The sequence below is a fragment of the Oratosquilla oratoria genome, chromosome 21 (assembly GCF_046742065.1).
Source record: "Oratosquilla oratoria isolate Oo_2021 chromosome 21, ASM4674206v1, whole genome shotgun sequence".
Lineage (NCBI taxonomy): Eukaryota > Metazoa > Arthropoda > Malacostraca > Stomatopoda > Squillidae > Oratosquilla > Oratosquilla oratoria.
In genome coordinates, this window is record NC_134797.1 from 36,330,228 (window position 1) to 36,350,227 (window position 20,000).

A 20,000-nucleotide genomic window follows, 5' to 3' on the forward strand; every position below is an offset into this window, starting at 1 on the left:
AGACATTTTCAAGGAATACAGAATGATATAAGGTGGGAACGTATGTACAAAAAAGTAGTAGATAAGACAGGAATATGTAAGGTTACACAAGACAATTTTTCCGAGTGTATCAAGGTGGGGGACACCGTGAGCTGCTACATAATCAACAATTTTCTTAACAATGAAATTATCAAGTTTATATAAACCTAAACTTACGTTCATAATGTTATTAAAGGAATGTTTAATCAAACTGGATTCAATAATGTTTCTATCTAGCAAAGAACTACAAGAGACAATTTCTTTAGAATTATTCCAATCAATGGGATGGTTGTGGTCTCTAACGTGTACAAAAATCCCACTGGACAATTGACCCGATCTCACACTATACCTTTGTTGATTGATTCTGGTACCTAACTCTTTTCCAGTTTGACCAATGTAGTATTTATCGCATTCCTTGTCCGATTTCGTGGATCCTGAAGCAATTGCAGTATATGACATGATGACAGTCTTCCTGACACTGGCAGCAGGTGAGTTTGTCAAAGTTGTCAGCTTATCGTTATTTCTTTTAATGTAAAATTATGATATGAACTAATTTCTTCTGTTGTAGATATAGTGTTGGATTATTAGATGATTATATTATTTATTGTCGGATGATGTCTATATTGTAAATAGTTTCCATGTGTTATTTTATGTAACTAGACAAAAGATTACTCCTGGGGAGGGATTGTGGTGCAACTACAGTGTAATTTGCGTTACTGAGGAGATTGTGATCTCTTATGTTAAATTTTAATTCGTAGATTAAATTAGATTGCTGACGTCGACTTGGTCTAGGAGCAGCGACATTCGACATTAAGGCCTCTCCGTTTTCTAAATTTATAATCAATGATTAGTTTGATCCTGCCTTTTGTTGTAGTGTTTTTTATGTATGTTTTGTTTATACGATTACCAGTTTTGCTCGTTTGTCTGTTAGATTTTTTTCGAGAAAGATATTTGGTTATGTTAATTCGTTTTCAAAATCCAACAAGTTTTTTGGCGGGCTAATGTAAAGCACAGTTGCCGTGCATAGTTCTGCTTGGATTCGTGTAGCAACAAGAGGCGTGGTGGCCCATAAAATGCTCAAGGTTTCATGAACCTCACCACCAAACAGGTTACGAAACTTCGAACGAAGGAACAAGAAGGTTCCTTACCGAGGCGAAGAGGTTGTCGAACTTGACAAGGTTGGGATCCCGGGGAAGGCTCGCCCTCGAGGCGAGGCCCATCACCACCTGCAGGTTGATGTCCGACTTCAGAGGGAAGATTTCGCGAAGGGCGGCGTCAAGGGCGCCCTTCGTCACTACGCCCTGTGAGGAAGGGAGGGAGGGAGAGAAACGGGTTAGTGTGCGTATGAGATATGAAACACGCTCTCTCTCTCTCTCTCTGTCTGCCTGTATGTCTCTTTGTCTTTTTCTCTTTTTCTCTCTTTCTCTCGCTCTCGCTCTCTCTGTCTGTCTCTCTCTCTCTCTCTCTCTCTCTCTCTCAGCATTCTTTTGTGACTGGTGACTAATCTCCACTCAAAAAGGGAATGCTGGTCAGTTTCAAGTTCTACTCTCCCTCCGTTCTGTCGCCCTCTTTTAATCCCTCCTTTTACCACCTCTATGCCTCCATCCCTTTGGTACAGTGCTGTCGCCCAGGTAGAGCAGCGCTGGTTCTCTATGATATATCAATATTGCATTTTACTCATAATCCTTGTTCTCATTCTTCGCCCTTCTAAAAATCCTTTTCCTCCTCCTCCTCCTCCTCCTTCTCTTCGTCCTCCTCCTCCCCATCATCATTATCATCACCTTTATATCATCATCTTTTTTCTTTTCCTACTCGCCATCATCATCATCATTATCATCATAATTGCTATCATCATCTTCCTCCTTTTCCTCCTGGGTTCATCCCCACAGCGCGCTATTCAGTGCATACCAGCCAATTAACAGTCCCGCATCTTCGCGTCCTCCCCTCGCCTCAAACACAAATCACGTCTACAATGTCGTCGACAACTTAGTCACACCAGGCCAACACTCGTGAAACTTCAGACACTTCGTGTGGTCCCTCCTCTTCCCACAGCACCTCCCCCGTCTTCCCACAGCACCTCCCCCGTCTTTGACTACTACACCTACTCCATCCATTCCTGTTTGTACTCCTCTTCATACTACCCCAGCTCCTGTCCATCTTTTCCTTCCATCCTAACTTCTTTCCTTACTCTTTTCCCTTCTCTTTTTCTTCCTCTTCCATCTTTATTTCCTTCATTTCTTCATTCTCCTTCACCCCCCATTCTCTTCCTCCTTCCAATCCTTCAACTTATTCGCTTCCTATTCCTCCTTCCCATCTCCTCCTCTTCATTTTCCTCCCCATCCTTCCTCCTTCGGCTACTCTTCATAATATCCCTCTACTTCCACTTTATCTTCTTTTATTCTCCTCTCACTACCCTTGATCCACCTCATAATTTTCATTCTACTCTTTCTCCCCCTCCCACTCTTCATTCTCTTCTCCATTTCTCTTTATCCTGCAGCTACTCTTCATCTCTTATTTTCCTCACACTGCCCTTCCACCAACTCCGAATTCTTCCCCGTCCCCTCCTCCTCCTCCCTCTCCCACTCATTCATCTTACCCTTCTCCCTCTCCCACTTCTCCTCTTCCTACTTCCCCTTCTTTAACTTCTGTCCCCTCCCACTCCTCTTCCTTCAACTTCTGCCCCCTCCTCCTCCTCCCTGGGCATCCCTTTTTGGGCACTCACCTTACCCTCTTTGTCCTTCGCGCGCAGAGCTTCGCGCAGCTGGTGCACGACGCGGGTCTGGTGGTGGTGGACTTCCTCCTGCACTTGCCCACAGAGGATCCCCCAGAAGAGACCCACTTGCTCTTCGTGGGCCAAACGCTGGCAGGCGTCTGCCAACGAGTAGCACCATTCTGCCCTCACTTCCTCAAGATGGTACCTGTCCACTCACGCACACACACACACACATATGCACGCACGCACGAACAATGAAAAAGTGAAATTAATTAAATATTTTCGAGTATTCCTTCCCGTCTTAAGCATCTACATTCTTAATTACTAGATATCGTCATGTGATTTTATTAAGCTTATACCTCTCCCTCGCCAGTCGTCAGACTTAACACAAAATGTGAAGATATCATAGTAGCGGGGTCGGTGGAATGATACGAGTCGTCGTGCATTCCTTGATGACGTCATAAGAAAACGAAAAGGAAACAGAGGAGAGATGGGGTTGCTGAACATATAGCAAGGGCTGCTTATGCTATTGGCACTATTTGCTTAATTTGTTTGTATCCGCCGAGTGAAATATATGTTTATATGAGAAAGATGATCGTTGTCAGTAATGAAAATAGTGAAACTGTAATCGTCACTAATGAATATTGACAGCGTAATTGCCATTAACAAAAATATTGACAGCGCAACCGTTTATACTGGAAAATATTTACGGTTTAATTCCTAATAACGAAAATGTTGACAAAGTAATTATCAGTAATAAAAATATATACAATTGTTCGTAATGCAATTATTGATTATATTTTTCTCAATAGCATTGTTTACACATATCAATTGTGCCACGGAGATGAATGAAATACCCAGGAACCAACAAAGAAAAATTAGATTTCCCGGATGACGATTTAACTGTCGTACACGTAGCACGCCGCAAAGTTTCCTGTTCTCTTTGACACGTTGGTGCATATTGCATATTTATGTTTTAGTTTACACCAAACCACATTGTTTAGCTGATACAGTGCCGCGGCAAGGGCTGGTCTCCACCTTCTTCGCAAAATTCATTAAAGAACAAAGGAACCTACCAGGTCATAAATTGTCATAGTTTAATTTGCTGTGTTTGGATGAGATTGCACCGCTTCTAACTGAAATCCCGGCTATGTCACTGAGTAGCGGGCCCAAGGCAAAACGGGGTCTCCCCCATCGGCCGAATGGAATCGCCCGGCATCACCCGGCAAAGTACGTCGCAGTAGCGAAGTGTTAGCAGGATGAAGGGCACAGGGGGAAATGTCAAGATAATTTTATATCTCCACTGTTTTCGTCAGCTCAATAAAACGTTCCTCCCCTCCAAGGCCAGATAGATTATTGCATCTTATATTCACGACACGTGTCTGTAAGTTTATTTGTCTGTTTATTTTTTAATTAAATGTAGACACACGAATATGCTTGCGTATTTTTCGCATGTTCGGATACTTACATGACTGTGCTCTTTTTTTTTTATCTACAAAAAGGAATCCGTTCAGGTTTGGTACGAGGGCAGTTCAGGGAGGAGAGGAACTACCAGCCACAAAATGCTGCTCAAAGTGGTCATTTTCAGCATCAAAGAAAAAGTTAAATCGCGATGAGTGGAGGATGGAGGACTATCGTCAAGATTTAGGAAGTGAGGCGATTTTATTTCTTGTAATAATTAGTACTGTTAACTTTGTTATTATCGCTAGTAGTAGTTGGTGTAGTATTAGCGTTATTATTATTATTATTATTATTATTATTATTATTATTATTATTATTATTATTATTATTATTATTATTATTATTATTATTATTACTATTATTACTATTATTATTATTATTATTATTATTATTATTATTATTATTATTATTATTATTACTATTATTATTATCATTATTATTATTATTATTATTAATACTATTATTATTATTATTATTATTATTATTATTATTATTATTATTATTATTATTATTATTATTATTATTATTATTATTATTATTATACTGCCACTTTCACCCCTTGTACATCTCATCACCTTACTTTTACCCACATTTATCTTTAGCTTTCTTCTATCACATACTCTCCCAAACTCTGCCACCAGCTTCCTCAATCCCTCCTCCGATGCTACCACAAGCGCAGTGTCGTCCGCAAACAACAGCTGGCTCACCTCCCACTTTTCTCCATTTTCTTTAACCATCTCCAATCCCTGACCCACTACCCTTGCATTCACCTCTCGCACCACCCCATCCATGTATAAGTTGAACAGCCAGGGCGACATAACGCATCCTTGACGAAGTCCCACCTTTACCTCAAACCACTCACTCTCCATTTCCAATCCTGACACAAGCTCTACTACTCTCATAAAAACTCTTGACAGCTCCCAAAAGCTTTCCTCCTATCCCATAAATCTGCATAACCTCCCACAGTGCCTTTCTGTCTACCCTATCATAAGCCTTTTCCAGATCCATAAAAGCCCAAAAAACATCCTTCCCCTTTCCTATAGCTTTCTCACATATCTGTCTTACCACAAAGATCTGATCTATACAACCTCTACCTGTCCTAAATCCACACTGTTCCTCACCAATTACTCCTTCTGTTCCTCTCCTAATCCTCTCAATCAAGATCCTCCCATAAGCCTTCCCAACTACACTTAACAAGCTAATCCCTCTGAAACTACTACATTCACACTTGTCCCCTTTTCCCTTGTAAAGAGGAACTAAACAGGCACTCCTCCAGTCCTCCGGTACTCTACCCTCTCTCCAGCAAACATTAAATAACCTCACCAACCAGTCCACCATCACTTGACCTCCCTTTTTCAGACATTCTGCATGGCATCCATCCATACCAGGTGCCTTACCTGCTTTCATCATCTTAACAACTGCCTTCACCTCATCCTTCCTTATTTCTCCTCCATTCTCCTCACTCATCACTCTCATTTTCTTCGCATTTCCCACTGCAGCTATCTTTCCTTCCCTATCCTCCTTCACATTTAGCAACTCCCTAAAATATTCTGCCCATCTTCCCCTTACTGCCTTCTCTTCCATTATCATCTCTCCATCTGCACCTTTTACCTTTTCTTCCCTACTTGATTCGCCTCCTCTTCCTCTCTTAATTTCTTTCCAAAACATCTTTTTATTACTTTCAAAATTTTCTGTCATACTCTTACCCCATTTCACATCTGCTCTCCTCTTTGCAACCTTTACCTTTTGCTTTACTTCTCTTTTCTTTTCTTTGTACCTCTCATATGACTCCCTCGTCCTCTTTTGTAACCAATCTGTGAATGCTCGCTTCTTCTCTTCTACAACCTTCTTTGTTTCCTCATCCCACCATTCACTACCCTTTCTTCTATTTCCCCCTGTCCTTCTTGTTTCATAATAATAATAATGATAATAATAATAACAATAATATTTATAATAACAACAACAATAACAACATCAATAACCATCAGCTTTAATCTGCTTTTCGAGAATGAGTCGACTCTTCCAAGGCTCCTGACCTCACGATCCTTCTTCAGAACCTCGCTCGCTCGATGTCTTCCACGAACTACAAACACTTACGCCCTTCTCGACACTCAGACCCCTTATACGCCTCACTTCGTCGTCATCACCCATCCGCTCGACATGCCCACACTCTCTCAGTCTTCCTGAACGTATTGAGCCAGCAATGCAATACATTTGTCCTGAGGAAGGTATTAGATAATTTATTGTGTGTATATATGTATGTATGTATGTATGTATATATATGTATATATATATATATATATATATATATATATATATATATGTTGTGTATGTTTAAGACAGACTGAATATTTTAGAAGCTCTGCCAAGGCATTCAAACCCTGACCTGTACGTGCATAACCACGAAGCTAGCGTCTTGGCTTCGTGATTATGCACGCACAAGTGCAATCGAAATATATAGATTCCCCGTTTCCAGTCTTTTCTACTCCAACAGTGGTTTCTACGTTATATATATATATATGATTATTCATCGTGACAAATTTGAGGACATAGAGGAAACGGAAATACGACAAGAGCTTTGAGTTTTTATTACCGACGTTTCAACACTGGTCTTTTTCAATGCACTACATCTAGAGGATAGATACACAGTTTATATATATTTTACACGCGTTGTTAGTTCCTCTTTCTTTTTCGTCTCCTCCAATCGAGGAGACAAAAAAGGAGCTAACAAAGCACGTGATATATAATATATATATATATAATAAATATATATATATATATATATATATATATATATATATATATATATAAACTGTGTATCTGTCCTCTAGATGTAGTACCTCGCAAAAGACCAGAGTGTCGAAACGTCGGTAATAAAAACTTAAAGCTCTTCTCGTGTTTCCGTTTCCTCTGTTCTCAAATTGGTCACGTTGAATAATCATATTATATATATATATATATATATTATATATATATACATATAAATGTATATATATACATATATATATATCACTGTCCAGTAATGTCGTTACACATTAGTAATTGCACTAAAAACCCACTAACCCATGTATATATATATATATATACATTTATATATATATATATATATATATATATATATATATATATATATATATATATATATTGTCGTTTATGCTATCTACCGACAGGTGTTTTTATTCTGCCGGAGGAAACCCCACTCGCAAAGAATGGGTTCGATGTTACTTCAAGCTTATTTTGAGCTATTCTGCTGTCTTCGTGCGATTCTGTTCAGGGGATAGAAAATAATCCTCTTTAAACTGATTGGCCAACGATGGGGGAGGGCGGAGCTGATTAAAATCAACTGGTTGGATCCAGAATGCATACGAATACAATCCTTGCCGTCTATTTATTTCTCTGCATTTTTTATTTATTTATATATTGTATCTATTCATCTATCTCTTTCATTTATTTATATTATTCATTTGTCCATTTCTTCTATCATTTTTATCTATTACTATTTTATCCTATTTAATTTTTTATTCTATTCTTATTGTATCATTATTATTATTTTCACTCCGAACTCAGCTTCACTTCAGCCAACCACCGCCTAAGTAGTATAACTCGTCCACGCACACACACTTCAGTGTAAAAAACACCGTCGATATCGATTCTGGCTCACTCTTGGGTCATCCGATCGTGTTTCTCCACCTGTGACGCAGGAGGTGACGTCACATCTTACGCACCTGAGCATGACACAGCGCACTTTATCCGTATTCACTCTCAGCGTCTTTTTCTATACAGAGCTCAAGACCCAGGATTAATAATTACTGTTGCTTGCCCTGTTACTGAACAAAATCTTATCTCGTATTCACAAGGAAATTGTGTAGGTTCATTTAAAATCATAAGCTGAACAAAATCTTATCTCGTATTCACAAGGAAATTGTGTAGATTCATTTAAAATCATAAGCTGTTACTAGCTGGCCTACCTCCACCCCAACCCCTTTCTGTTCTGGACTGCTTGCAAGACTTGCATTAGACTGACCGATAATACGACGTATTACAAACAAACACTCGTCTTGCCACCTTAGCCTTGACATCGACGGACATTTGTCACCCACCACCTCGCCCCCTATCCTCAATGCTAATGACAGTCTTCAGCCCTTCAACACGGGAGCAAAGCTTAAAGACGCTCTGACTAAACTATTTTATTCGGTACGAGGAGGCCACTGTCGATCGAGACCCCATTTTAACCCAGGCCTTCCTCTTCAGCGGAATAAAACAGTCTGGCGTTATCCAGAAGAAAAATATATCCATATATTAAGAACGCCGTCGCTGTTGAGGCCAAAGCTGTTGCTTTCCCAAGGTCCATCAGTAAAAGTGTCTTTTGGAGGTCGAACGTTTTTCTTTCTTTATTTATTTCATATTATTTATTTATTTATCTATTTATTTATCTATTTATTGGGGGTCGGTCTGCGTACGTTTGCGTACGTTTGTGTGTGGGGGTGAGCGTCTAGTGTTGTTGTTCTCAACTTGGAGCGATCTCCAGGGTAACATTGAAACAGCGCTACATAAATCATAAGTTCTTGAGCAAGTAGGTCTGGTGTTTGAGCGTTATAAGGTAAAGCGTCTGAAAAGAGAGTTTAAACCCTATCCATACAGACTCCAAACCACTCTCAACGTTATAAATCCTTTCATCACCTCCGTTCTGGTTTGTATCTGGGCGATTTTATTCAATTGAAATTATTCAAAATCTATACTAAATTCCCGGTGTTCGTACTACTTCTTCCATGACCCAAATCGTCCGGCGCCGTCAGAACAAAATACTAAAAGTGTGCCACCGTGATGTAAGTTCGTTAAGGTTCTGACCACAATCGTGGCTGCGGGAATAGCACCACCGGAAATAGCTTATGTCCACCTGAGTGGACGGACGAGAAGCCGAACACGTGCAGAAAATAGACCAGGGATTGAGTGTCGATGGAGAGTGCGCGCGTGCACGCATCTCTCTCTCACCCCTCACCCCCATCTCTCTCTCTCTCTCTCTCTCGTGTGTGTGTGTGTGATTCACCATGATCTTGGATCTCGTGTTGGACTCGTGATCGACAGTTATTAACCTCCCGCATGAGAGCTCGGAGCTCGTATGACCGACCTATGGGTAATAATGTGACCTTACACGCTCACACACCCCCAACTCCCCGCCCACGAAAGTTGGAGTAACACCCCGCAGCGAAGCGATACTGAAATCATTTCAGCCCTGGGCGGGAGTCGAACCCAGACCACTGCATTGGCGGGCGAGAACTCTAACAACAGCGCCACGAGGTGTGTGTGTGTGTGTGTGTGTGTGTGTGTGTGTGTGTGTGTGTGTGTGTGTGTGTGTGTGTGTGTGTGTGACTAAAGCTATTTTAATTTCCCAGTTGAATGTTACATAACTAGTAACCCCAACAATTATTTTTACTTAGTTCAGTTCAAACTGTCATTCAATTTCATCGAATTCTTAAATATTTCGTTATTTCTCCCTTCCTTCCTTCACCTCAACTTATAACTAATTTATCTTAATTCTAAATATTCAGGGTCAAATCGTAACTCAGATACGATGATTGTAGTTACGTTTTGTTAACAATTTTCTATCCATATATTTACAATCATAATATACTGCATCAACAAATGCAGTTCCGGGTCATGTCAGATGTTGGTCTTCGTTGCCCAGTTCACAATTTTACTTAAAATGTAATCATAAGCTCCTTGTTGTACATTATTTCATGGTTATCTCTTATTTTTTTTACGTCAGTGCATGTACACATCCGTATGCATGCGCGCGTGCGTGAACATATTACAAAGGATTACAAAGGCGGGGCACGCCGACAGGAGACCTTTTGGTCCATATCTAGGTCGGATGCGAAAAAAAATCATAATAATGATGAATATGTACATGTGTGCGATTCACTATCGTCTTGGATCACGTGTAAGGCTTGTGATTACCAGTTATTACCCTGCCGGATGAGAGCTCAAAGATCGTCTAACCAAATCTATTTGCAAGGCTGTGATCTTGCACACACACACACACAATATCCTCTAGTATAAGGGAGACAGTAATGGCTCGTAGGATCAGTGAAAGGTTTTCAAGTTGGGAGCGCGGCTTGAACTCGGGACCTCCATCATGGGATCCCAAGACGCTAACCACTGCATCATCATGCCGCTCTTGCGTTTGAGTGCGTGTGTCTGGGCATACTGCTGAGAGATTATTAATGCAATGAACAAAACAACGCTGTCGCATGAAGCTCAGAAGAATGCACGTTTTTATTTACGAGTTCATGCTCCTCATAACCTTCTGTGTTCCGTGATGTGCAACATTGTGGTATTCTTTACAGGTTTTCTTCTGAGTGACGCTAGAAAATGTCAACCTGCTGTAGGAGTTGCTACGAGAATGAATAATTTAATATTATCGTTGCTAACTTGATTGCATTGTTTGAATACTTGGGTCTGTTTAATGCTAGACCTGGGTTGAACGGATACAGTGGCCTGTTGTGGAATTAATGTAAGTTCAATTTGTTATAAAGCGTTTCTTATGTTGCATGTGTTGTGTTACTGACACATACGCACTGTTACTTAGTACAAATCATGTTCTGTAAATATGAAGTTACGGTATCACGTGAAATATGCTCTGGGTTTTACATTTGCCCTGATATTCTGTTTACTAAATATACTGTCATACCGGGTAACGCATTAGCATTGTAGAAAGGCTGTAAAATGCTCAGTAGAAAATCCGCTAAGTTTCGCGGAGGGTATAGTAAAGATAGTTAGATAATCCTTCATGTTTCGGTGGTGAAGACGCGTGATCTCGCCGACAGTTGCCGTGTGCTCCCTGGTACCAAATGTACACTCGTTGTGCTAAACCCAAAGTGCTTAGCGCATGGCCCGAAGCTAGTAAAGGCCGCTTCAAACTGAGCTGATTCTTGTCAACTGTTCCGAGTTCGTTTGAGTAGTAACGGCTTCGGTTACATTTTTTTTGCCCGAAACTCCAAATGTTACGTTGTCTTTGTGTCGTATATGGAGAAACTTAATAAAGAACTAAGCGAAGTTAAATTTTACGAATGTTAGACAAACCGTCGAAATGTTCTTAGGAAAGTAAGCATATATTTTTCTAATAATTCAAATAATTTGACGAGAATCGGCCGTGTAGCGGGTGTAAGTCGACTGATGCCATTCTCAGCGATCATACGTCGTTAGGGACCTCAAGGGAATGAAGGGAAGAGTACACGCTCAGTAGGTTTTTCACTACTCCAGCAGAACTCACCCTCTCACCCTCCCCTCCTTTCCTCTTCCTATCACAACTCTCAAACCTACTAATGTCACGATCAGAAGAGGCTAAAACGAAAATCAGATCTAATAATTTCGCCAGCCTTCACATGTGACACAGCCATATTTCTTTAACCCTTTACAACACTACATGACTTGATTTACTTTCGTGAGAGTCAGCTGGCGCGTAATCCCTTCCTTGCTCTCTTCGCTCCCCCACCCAGATCCCTTCACCCCTATCCCCCTCCTCCCCCACCTCCAGCGGTCACACGTGACCTACATCGCTATAGCCGTGACGACACCTCGCACAGAACACAAGAAAACGCTCACAGAAATCGGATTCATCATTGTCGAAGGTGGGGAACGAAGGGGACAGGAGAGAGAGGGAGGTGGAGGAAGGATCTCCCCGCATATCGCATATCTATTGTGCATTTACTCTTTGTAGTTGGTTTCACATACATGTCTACATTAGAGCGAAACTATATTTATTCTCCATGTCCTTAAAACTGAAATTCAATTGTGGGTTTATTTATCCAATTTCTTGTAGAATTTAACGAATAATTGTAGATTATTCAAATCAACGTTTCTCCACCGACTTGACGTCACGAGACGAACTGAGCGCGAGAATGTTTGGTGCGTCGGCGCGCACCACACTGCTCACCGCTCCCTGAAGTACTCATCGACGAAGATGTGCATAGGAACAGTAGTGAAGGAGGAGGAGGAGGAAGACTCGATGGAAAGCGTTCTGTGATGCCAGATGTCTTCGATGATGAGAGTCACGTCACGTTTGCCCAGTCGACGGTTACGAACGGTTCCGTCATAGCGGAGGTAGTGGGGCACATCTTCTCCGAAGCCCTGTGAGGATTGAGAATAACAAAATCATTATTTATTATGTTGCTCAGGCGCAAATACAGCACTTATTCCAGTTTAAAATGTTTACAGTCGCCTTCCATACTGAGGAAGACTTCTTTTAATGGTGATCCTGCTTGGCAGATTGTGTTTTTACATTACCAGACGATTTTCTATGCAGGTAAATTGTTAATAACAACATGAGTGAACCAACCAGACTATATTGGTTAGGGATTCTCAACCAACTTTCTCATAAATTCTTTACTTTGCTGTCCCTACACCATCTTGAGATCTTTTTAATAATGAATAAAACTGTAATTACAAAGGATTTACAAAGGATTACAAAGGCGGAGCATGCCGACAGACCTTTTGGTCCATATCTAGGTCGGATGCGAAAAAAACATAATAATGATAAATAAATAAATGAATAAATAAAAACTGTAATAATGTAAATAATCGCTAAAATACATAAATGCATAGGTATAGTTAAATAATAAACAAACAGGTAAATAGTAAATAACAATAAATTGACATATAACTAATAATAAATGAGAATCAAGCAAATAATAATAAACAAACGGACAAATGATAACAAAACAAATAAACAACTAATATGAAATAAATGGTAGTCATTACAGCATCTTGCTTAGGTGTTTATCTAAATTATTCTTAAAGCTTCGAACTGATAATTAATATCAATTAATGTTGTTGTTTTTCAATAAATATGACTCACTAAATGTTCATGAGCCACAAGTTGTGAACCACTATTTAGTTAAATAAAATTTGTATTCCGGTTAAAGCCAGGAGATATTTTTCAGCTTAGAGGAATATTTGCCCTGTTCATCGCTAGCATTCAACAATCTATCCCTTCATGAGTTTAGTAAAAAAAAAAAAAATTCTAATGCAGTTGAATTTATAATGACGCAATTGGTTTACAATTCCGTAATCACAGTTCGATTTGTCAAATCAAGCAGACATGAGACGAGCTTACGTTGGGCAAATACCTGAATCTTGTGTTTGTTTTCCTCATCGCCGTCTGAGCACTTTTAAGTTAATTAATTATCTGATTTATAACTTTCGCGAGGCGGTTATTATGTTCGCCGACATGACGTCATTATGAGCGATTTGAAACGTCAAAACACATCCAGTATAGTTGGGCCAGCATATACATCGTCACAGAATAACTGCCCAGCACTTTCTTTACACATCCAGTTAGGAGTGGGCAAAAAATACTAAAATAATGCACTTAAGGCATTAAGGGAAACAAAGGAACGGATAAGGGAAATTTTGTACTATTTTGCTTTATTTCCCCTGTCGATTTCCTAAATGCCAATGCGTAGATTTGGGTTCATAACATGTATTTCAATTTCTATATAGGCCATTACTGTCACAAATACATAATTTGGGATATATTTAATCCTCTCAAACGACAAATGCATGGGAAAAATTAAGAGGACTTGTAAAGATCCTCAATAAATTAAAAAAGTATGATGTATCGACCTGGTTGTCTTTTGAAAGGCATTTGCACAAAATGAATTGACAAACAAATAGATAAATAAATAAGCATTTGACAAGATATAGCAATTTTTGTTTCCTAAGGATACAAGGCAAACAGTTACCAAAACCAAAACTGAGGTCTTATCATGCAAAAGAGTCGTCTTATACCCCGGTGTGACGTATTTACCGCTATTTACTATGAGAAGTCCTCCTACAAGTGACTTCCCTCCCATACATATGATCCATTCACAAACATAACAAATAGGACTCGCTGGTGCCTTCCTGCTCACCCCGTCCGAGATTTTGACAACAGATGTATTGACTGTTGTTGATTTAAAAAGTTAATTACTTGACAAAAAGAATGTAATTCCCCTTACACATTCATATCAAAATAAATGCCTGACATAAATTCTAGCTTTTTCGGGCGCTCGCGACAGCAAACGACATGACGTCATATCGTCAACTTGCTCACATTTTTGGAGAAATAATTTCACCGTGTGAATAGTTTTGTGAATAAAACCACTTATAATGTTAGTGAATATTAAATAAAAAGGTATATGGTAAGGTGTGTCTGCGGTATTTGTGCTCATTCCTTAGCTGAACTGGTGAGAATAATTATTTACCATATTTGGATACTGCATGAGAGGTCATAATATACAACGGCGTAATTTGGTGCCTCACCACTTACCCCAGCTACACTACGAGTCGTATACGTCATTATGGCACGGTGACTATAGTGAGAGCCGTTTCATACGCTGGTGTGCAATAAAAAAGGCCATCATCTACACAAAAGGGTCGTCAAATGAGCAGGTATACAGTAATTTAATCGCGTTTCGCGCTTGCTTTTGCTGGAAAAATTATACAGAACTGTGATTTGTCGGAACTCGTTTCACATCTTTTCATGTTAATGTCCTCTCTTTTTCGTACGTGGCTGTCACACCCTTTTTCACCATATCTTTCTCTCTTTTACTCTCTCGCTCATTTCTTCTCAAATGAATGTAGAAAAAAAAACAAGGAAGAACATACATGAGTTTAAATATGAATATGATAAATTGAATCGGAAAATAAGGTAATCTAGCCCCAATTTTGAACTATACATGAATCATCTAAGATGATAAATTAATTGGAGAGTAAGAGACAGGGACCCTCGAGTGTTGTTCCATCCCTATGTAATACAATTAAGTAAACACACACACACACACACACACACACACACACACACACATACACACACACACACACACACACACACACACACTCGTGCTGGATATGAAATCTGAGCACGTGATCCAAGACAATGATGTGTGATACACACGCGCGCACACGCGGACATCAAAAGAAACGCCATAATGACACACACGGACTCACATGAAATAGACAAGTGGAGGAGATACAAGTAGAAGGAAGAGGAGGATAGGGATAGGTCACGGGCGTGGAAGGGTGATGGGGAGGGAAAGAGACAGGAAGTGGTGTGGAATTCTCCAAGGGGGAGGAGGGATGTTTATATTTATATTTTGGTTTATATTCCTTAAGAGGGGGCGAGAGAGCTGTGACCAACAGGCGTGTCTAGCACACAAACGCACGCACGCACGCACGCACGGATTGAGCAATGCCAAGGGAATTGCATCGTCTTTTGCGTGAAGTGAATCTAGTGCACGAGATGAAAGAGATGTGTTTGTGTTGGGTAGATGCAGAGAATGGGGTAGTGGTAGTTCAGCTTGAAATTGAAGTTCAGGTCACAAACCACAGTCAGTAAGACACAGGAGTCGGAAGATAAGGGAAAGGTTAAGAATGTTTGGTTAAGGAAAGATGCGACTGAGGAATAGAAAGAAAAGAGATTTAACAAATGAAGCCAGAAAAAAAAAACATTGACAGAAACAAAAAAGTAAATATATATTTTTTTCTGCTAAGTTTTAGATGAGAAGCATGATGAAATTGAATTAAGGGAGAGAAGAAAAGGACAAAGAACGATAGAAGCAAACTAAAAATGGCTAACGACAATATATTCCAATATCGGCCATGTCAGAAATCGACGATTACTTGAAGGCAAATCAATCAGACATTATGCGTCTGATTGAGCCCATGCTACCAAATGTTGATTATAATTAATTGGAATCTGCCGAATACAGATCTTTGAGTGGAAAAGACAAAAGAGGTGAGGTGTTGATAGCATTAGGGAATGGCATGATAGTGGATGACATTATACTCGGTGAAGATAAGGCCGAGGTGATAAATATGAAAAGTATAGCCAGGAGAAAAGACAAAAGAAAATTCGGGGTAGCGTGCCCTTCTTCTTCACACACACACACACACGAACGCACGCACGCACGCCCCCCCCACACACACGCACGCACGCACGCCCCCCCCCCACACGCACGCACGCACGCACGCCCCCCACACGCACCCCCGCACGCACCCAACAACACACCCACACACAAACAAACAAACAAACAAACAAACCCGAGCGCGCGGACCAAGATTGCACACAGGTACATTTATGTGTATCGAACCCAGTGGCTGAAGTCGCAATGAGGCAGACAGCTGTTGATGTAGTTTGCCGCGTGCATCGACAGCCACAGGAGACGGACGAGACTGGGCACAAACGATTGGATCGATGTAGATATACAAACACACTCACGTCATGAGGAAAAAACACGAGGCACTATTTGTACTCTGTGTATCGGAAAACACAAACTGTACGTGTCGTAAATTGTTTAGAAACTTAGTAATGTGGGATTAAGAATGTTACTAGGCTATAAATGTTGTTTTCAATAGATGGGCAGAGAAAATGTTTCCTGTAAAATATACAGCCTCATTCATATAAACTGCAGCAATAAAGATCAGAAAGTGCGTCTTGCCTCAATTTAAGAAAAAGAAAAGGAAAAGGCAGTACTGAATGAGTATTTTTTCATAACAATATACTAGAGAAAATACAGAAAAAGTAAAAACAAAAACAAAAATCTTTATGTATACCACTTTTTTGGATGTTTCGATATTGTTATCAGATCAAATAATTAGGTGGTAGGGAACTGCTGGTGGTATTATAGCCAGTTGAACACCCAATTCGATCCTAATAAGACATTCATCTTATATGGGACAGGTATAGCAGAACAAGCAGTTCATAAGGGGCTGTTCATGTGGGGACAACAAAGTAGGGAGTCAACTATTCTTTATATGCAGAGGGGATATCAAAACGACAACCTCTCACTGTCCCGGGTTTTTCCTGGAGCCGGAGTTCCTTCAGGGGAGAGGAGGTTTCTCCAGAGAACCAGATTTTTCCCCAAGGAGTTGGAGTTCCTCCTGGGCAAGATTCCTTTGTGCCCAGAGATCCTCCGAGGGGAGGGGCAGGATTTCTCCCATAGCCGAGGTTCCTTCAGGGGGCCGGGGGTTTCTCCAGGGACCGGAGATCCTCCAGGGAGACGGGGATCTTCTTCAGGGAGTTAGGGGATCCTCCTGGGCAAGGTTCCCTCGTGCCCAGGGATACTTAGGAGCCATGGTTCTTTCAGGGGGCTAGGGGTTTCTCCAGGGACCGGGGATACTCCAGGGAGCCAGGGTTCCTCCTGAAGTAGTCAAGGGGTCCACCTAAGCAAGGTTTCTTAGTGCCAGGGGATATTTAGGAGCCGAGGATCCTTCTAGGAGCCGAGGTTCCTTCTAAGAGCCGAGGTTTCTTCTTAGGGGCTTGGGGTTCCTTCTGAGTTGCTTCGGAGCTGGGGTTCTTTTAGAAGGTCGGCGTTCTTTTAGAGGGTCGAGTTTTTTGAGAGAGTCTGGATTCTTTTAGAAGGTTGGTGTTTTTTTTAGAAGGTCGGGTTCCTTTTAGATGGTCGGCATTATTTGAGAAAGTCGGGGTTCTTTTAGAAGGTCGGAGTTCTCTGAGAGGGTCGGGGTTCTGTTAGAGGCGTGGGGTTTCCTTTGGTGTCGGGGGTTTCTACTAAAGGGGTAATATTCCTTCTGGACCCGGTATTCTTTTTTGGTCTGGGTTCCCTTTGAGACCAGGTTCTTTTTGGGACCTGGTGGGGTACTTAGGGTTCGGGGATCCTTAACGAGTCGGGTTTCTTTTTTAATTGATCGGTTGGGGTTCCCCCCGGGCTTGGGTTCCTTTTGTTCCCGGGGGATACTTGTGGCTCAGGGTTCCTTATAGGGCCGGGAATTCTCCTCTGGCTGTTAGGGTTCCTTTTTTGACGGGATTCTTCAGGGGTTTGAGGTGGTCCGCAGGGCCCAGGATTCCTTAGAGGGTCGGGGTTTATTCTTAAGGTGTAGGAGGGTCTCCTGGGCACGAAGTTCTTTCCTAGGTAGTCTAGTTCTTCTTTAATAGTCGAGTTCCATTCTTCGAGGGTCGGGATTTCTCTATTGGGAGTCGGGGTTTCATCTTCGGGAGTGGGGGGGGGAGGATTCTTAGCCAACGTCCTCCGTCGTCACTCTGCCCCCAGGCGGACTGCCCTTGTCCTCCGGAGGACCAGGCGGCCGATGGACACAACCGGTGTGGACAGATTAAGCGAAAACGCAATTGATGGTTTATAATGATGTATCCGCTTCTAAAGCCAGCCTGTTCTTTTGCTTAGTCTTCACCTCCAGAATGCTCCATGCAATGCTCACTCCTGATTCCATTGTTCTTCTGCTTTTCTACACTTTTCAATGCTCGCGTTGATTTTCTTCCTTACGGTATTCTATGATCACCTCCAAAATGTATATCTCCACCCGATGTTGTATCCACTCGTAAATATTCAAAGTCCCGTAAAAGTCCTCTAAATCTCTTCACTTTCCCCTCTCCTTTCCACAGAGATCTACTTTCCGAAAACTAGAAAGCTTAGGAAAGAAATTTGGTTCTAATTAATTTGCTGTCGTTTTCAACAGAATATATATATATATATATATATATATATATATATATATATATATATATATATATATATATATATATATATTACAAAGGATTACAAAGGCAAAGCATGCCGACAGGAGACCTTTTGATCCATATCTAGGTCGGATGCAAAAAAAAAAAAAAAAAAAAAAAAAAAAAAAAAAAAAAATCATATTAATAATAAATTAAAACTATAACAATGTAAATAACAATTAAAATACATAAATAAATGCATTGGTATAGTTGAATAACAAACAAACAGGTAAATAGTAAATGATAATAAATTGACATATAACTAATAATAAATGAAAATCAGACAGACAAATTATAACAAAACAAAAACAAATAATATAACATAAATTATAATAATTACAGCATCTTACTTAGGTATTTATCTAAATGATTCTTAAAGCTTCGAACTGAACTACATTGCACTACCTGTGCAGGAAGTTTATTCCATTCATTAACTACACGGTTGGCAAAGTTGTTTCTACCTACTTCCAAATTGAATCTATTTCCGGACAGTTTGAGACCATTGTTTCTTGTCTGATTCTCATTCAATGTGAAAATTTGGTCACTTTTGATGTTGTCAATTCCCTTTAAAATCTTAAAGACCTGTATCAAGTCACCTCTGAGTCTACGCTTTTTTAGGGAAAACAGATTCATGTGCTTAAGTCGATTTTCGTATGATTTATTTTTGATATTTGGAATCAGTTTTGTGGCTCGCCGTTGTACTTTTTCCAGTCTGTCAATGTCTTTAATGAGATTCGGTGACCATACGGAAACAGCATATTCCAAATGTGGACGAACTAACGATTTATATAGCTTGTTAATGAGTGATGGACTTTTGAAATCAAAAGATCGCGCAATCAATCCCAGAATCTTATTTGCTTTCTCAGAGGCTGAAATACACTGCTTGGATGATTTGAGGTCGTTACTGATAATTACGCCGAGATCTTTTTCACTATCCACTTTTGTTAACGAATTTCCAAATAACTTGTAATCGTACTTGCTGTTATTTTTACCTATGTGCATTACCTTGCATTTACTTGTGTTAAATTTCATTAGCCACTTTTCAGACCATTGCTGTAATTGATCTAAATCTTCTTGAATATCTAATTGGTTTGAGTGATCATTTGCCACTCCGCACAGTTTTGTATCATCAGCAAATTTGGAAACAGTAGATTTTAGTCCATGGTCTATATCATTTATATATACTATGAATAGAAGTGGCCCAAGAACGGAACCCTGAGGAACTCCACTTGCAACACTTTTCCATCCAGAAGTTTTTTCCATTTAAAACAACTCTCTGTTTTCGACCTTTCAACC

At 40.3% G+C, this 20,000-nt stretch overlaps 1 protein-coding gene across 1 annotated transcript in view; it reads right to left on the reverse strand.

The window, feature by feature from the left end:
- Positions 1–20,000, reverse strand: part of LOC143036624 (translin-associated factor X-interacting protein 1-like) — a 53,344-nt gene that overhangs the window by 7,208 nt on the left and 26,136 nt on the right. Inside the window, exons 7-9 of the mRNA XM_076204184.1 lie at positions 12,129–12,322; positions 2,741–2,936; positions 1,167–1,319 (exon numbers count right to left, since the gene is read on the reverse strand). Of these exons, the coding sequence (XP_076060299.1) occupies positions 1,167–1,319; positions 2,741–2,936; positions 12,129–12,322 (543 nt within the window). The remainder of the gene's footprint in view (positions 1–1,166; positions 1,320–2,740; positions 2,937–12,128; positions 12,323–20,000) is intronic.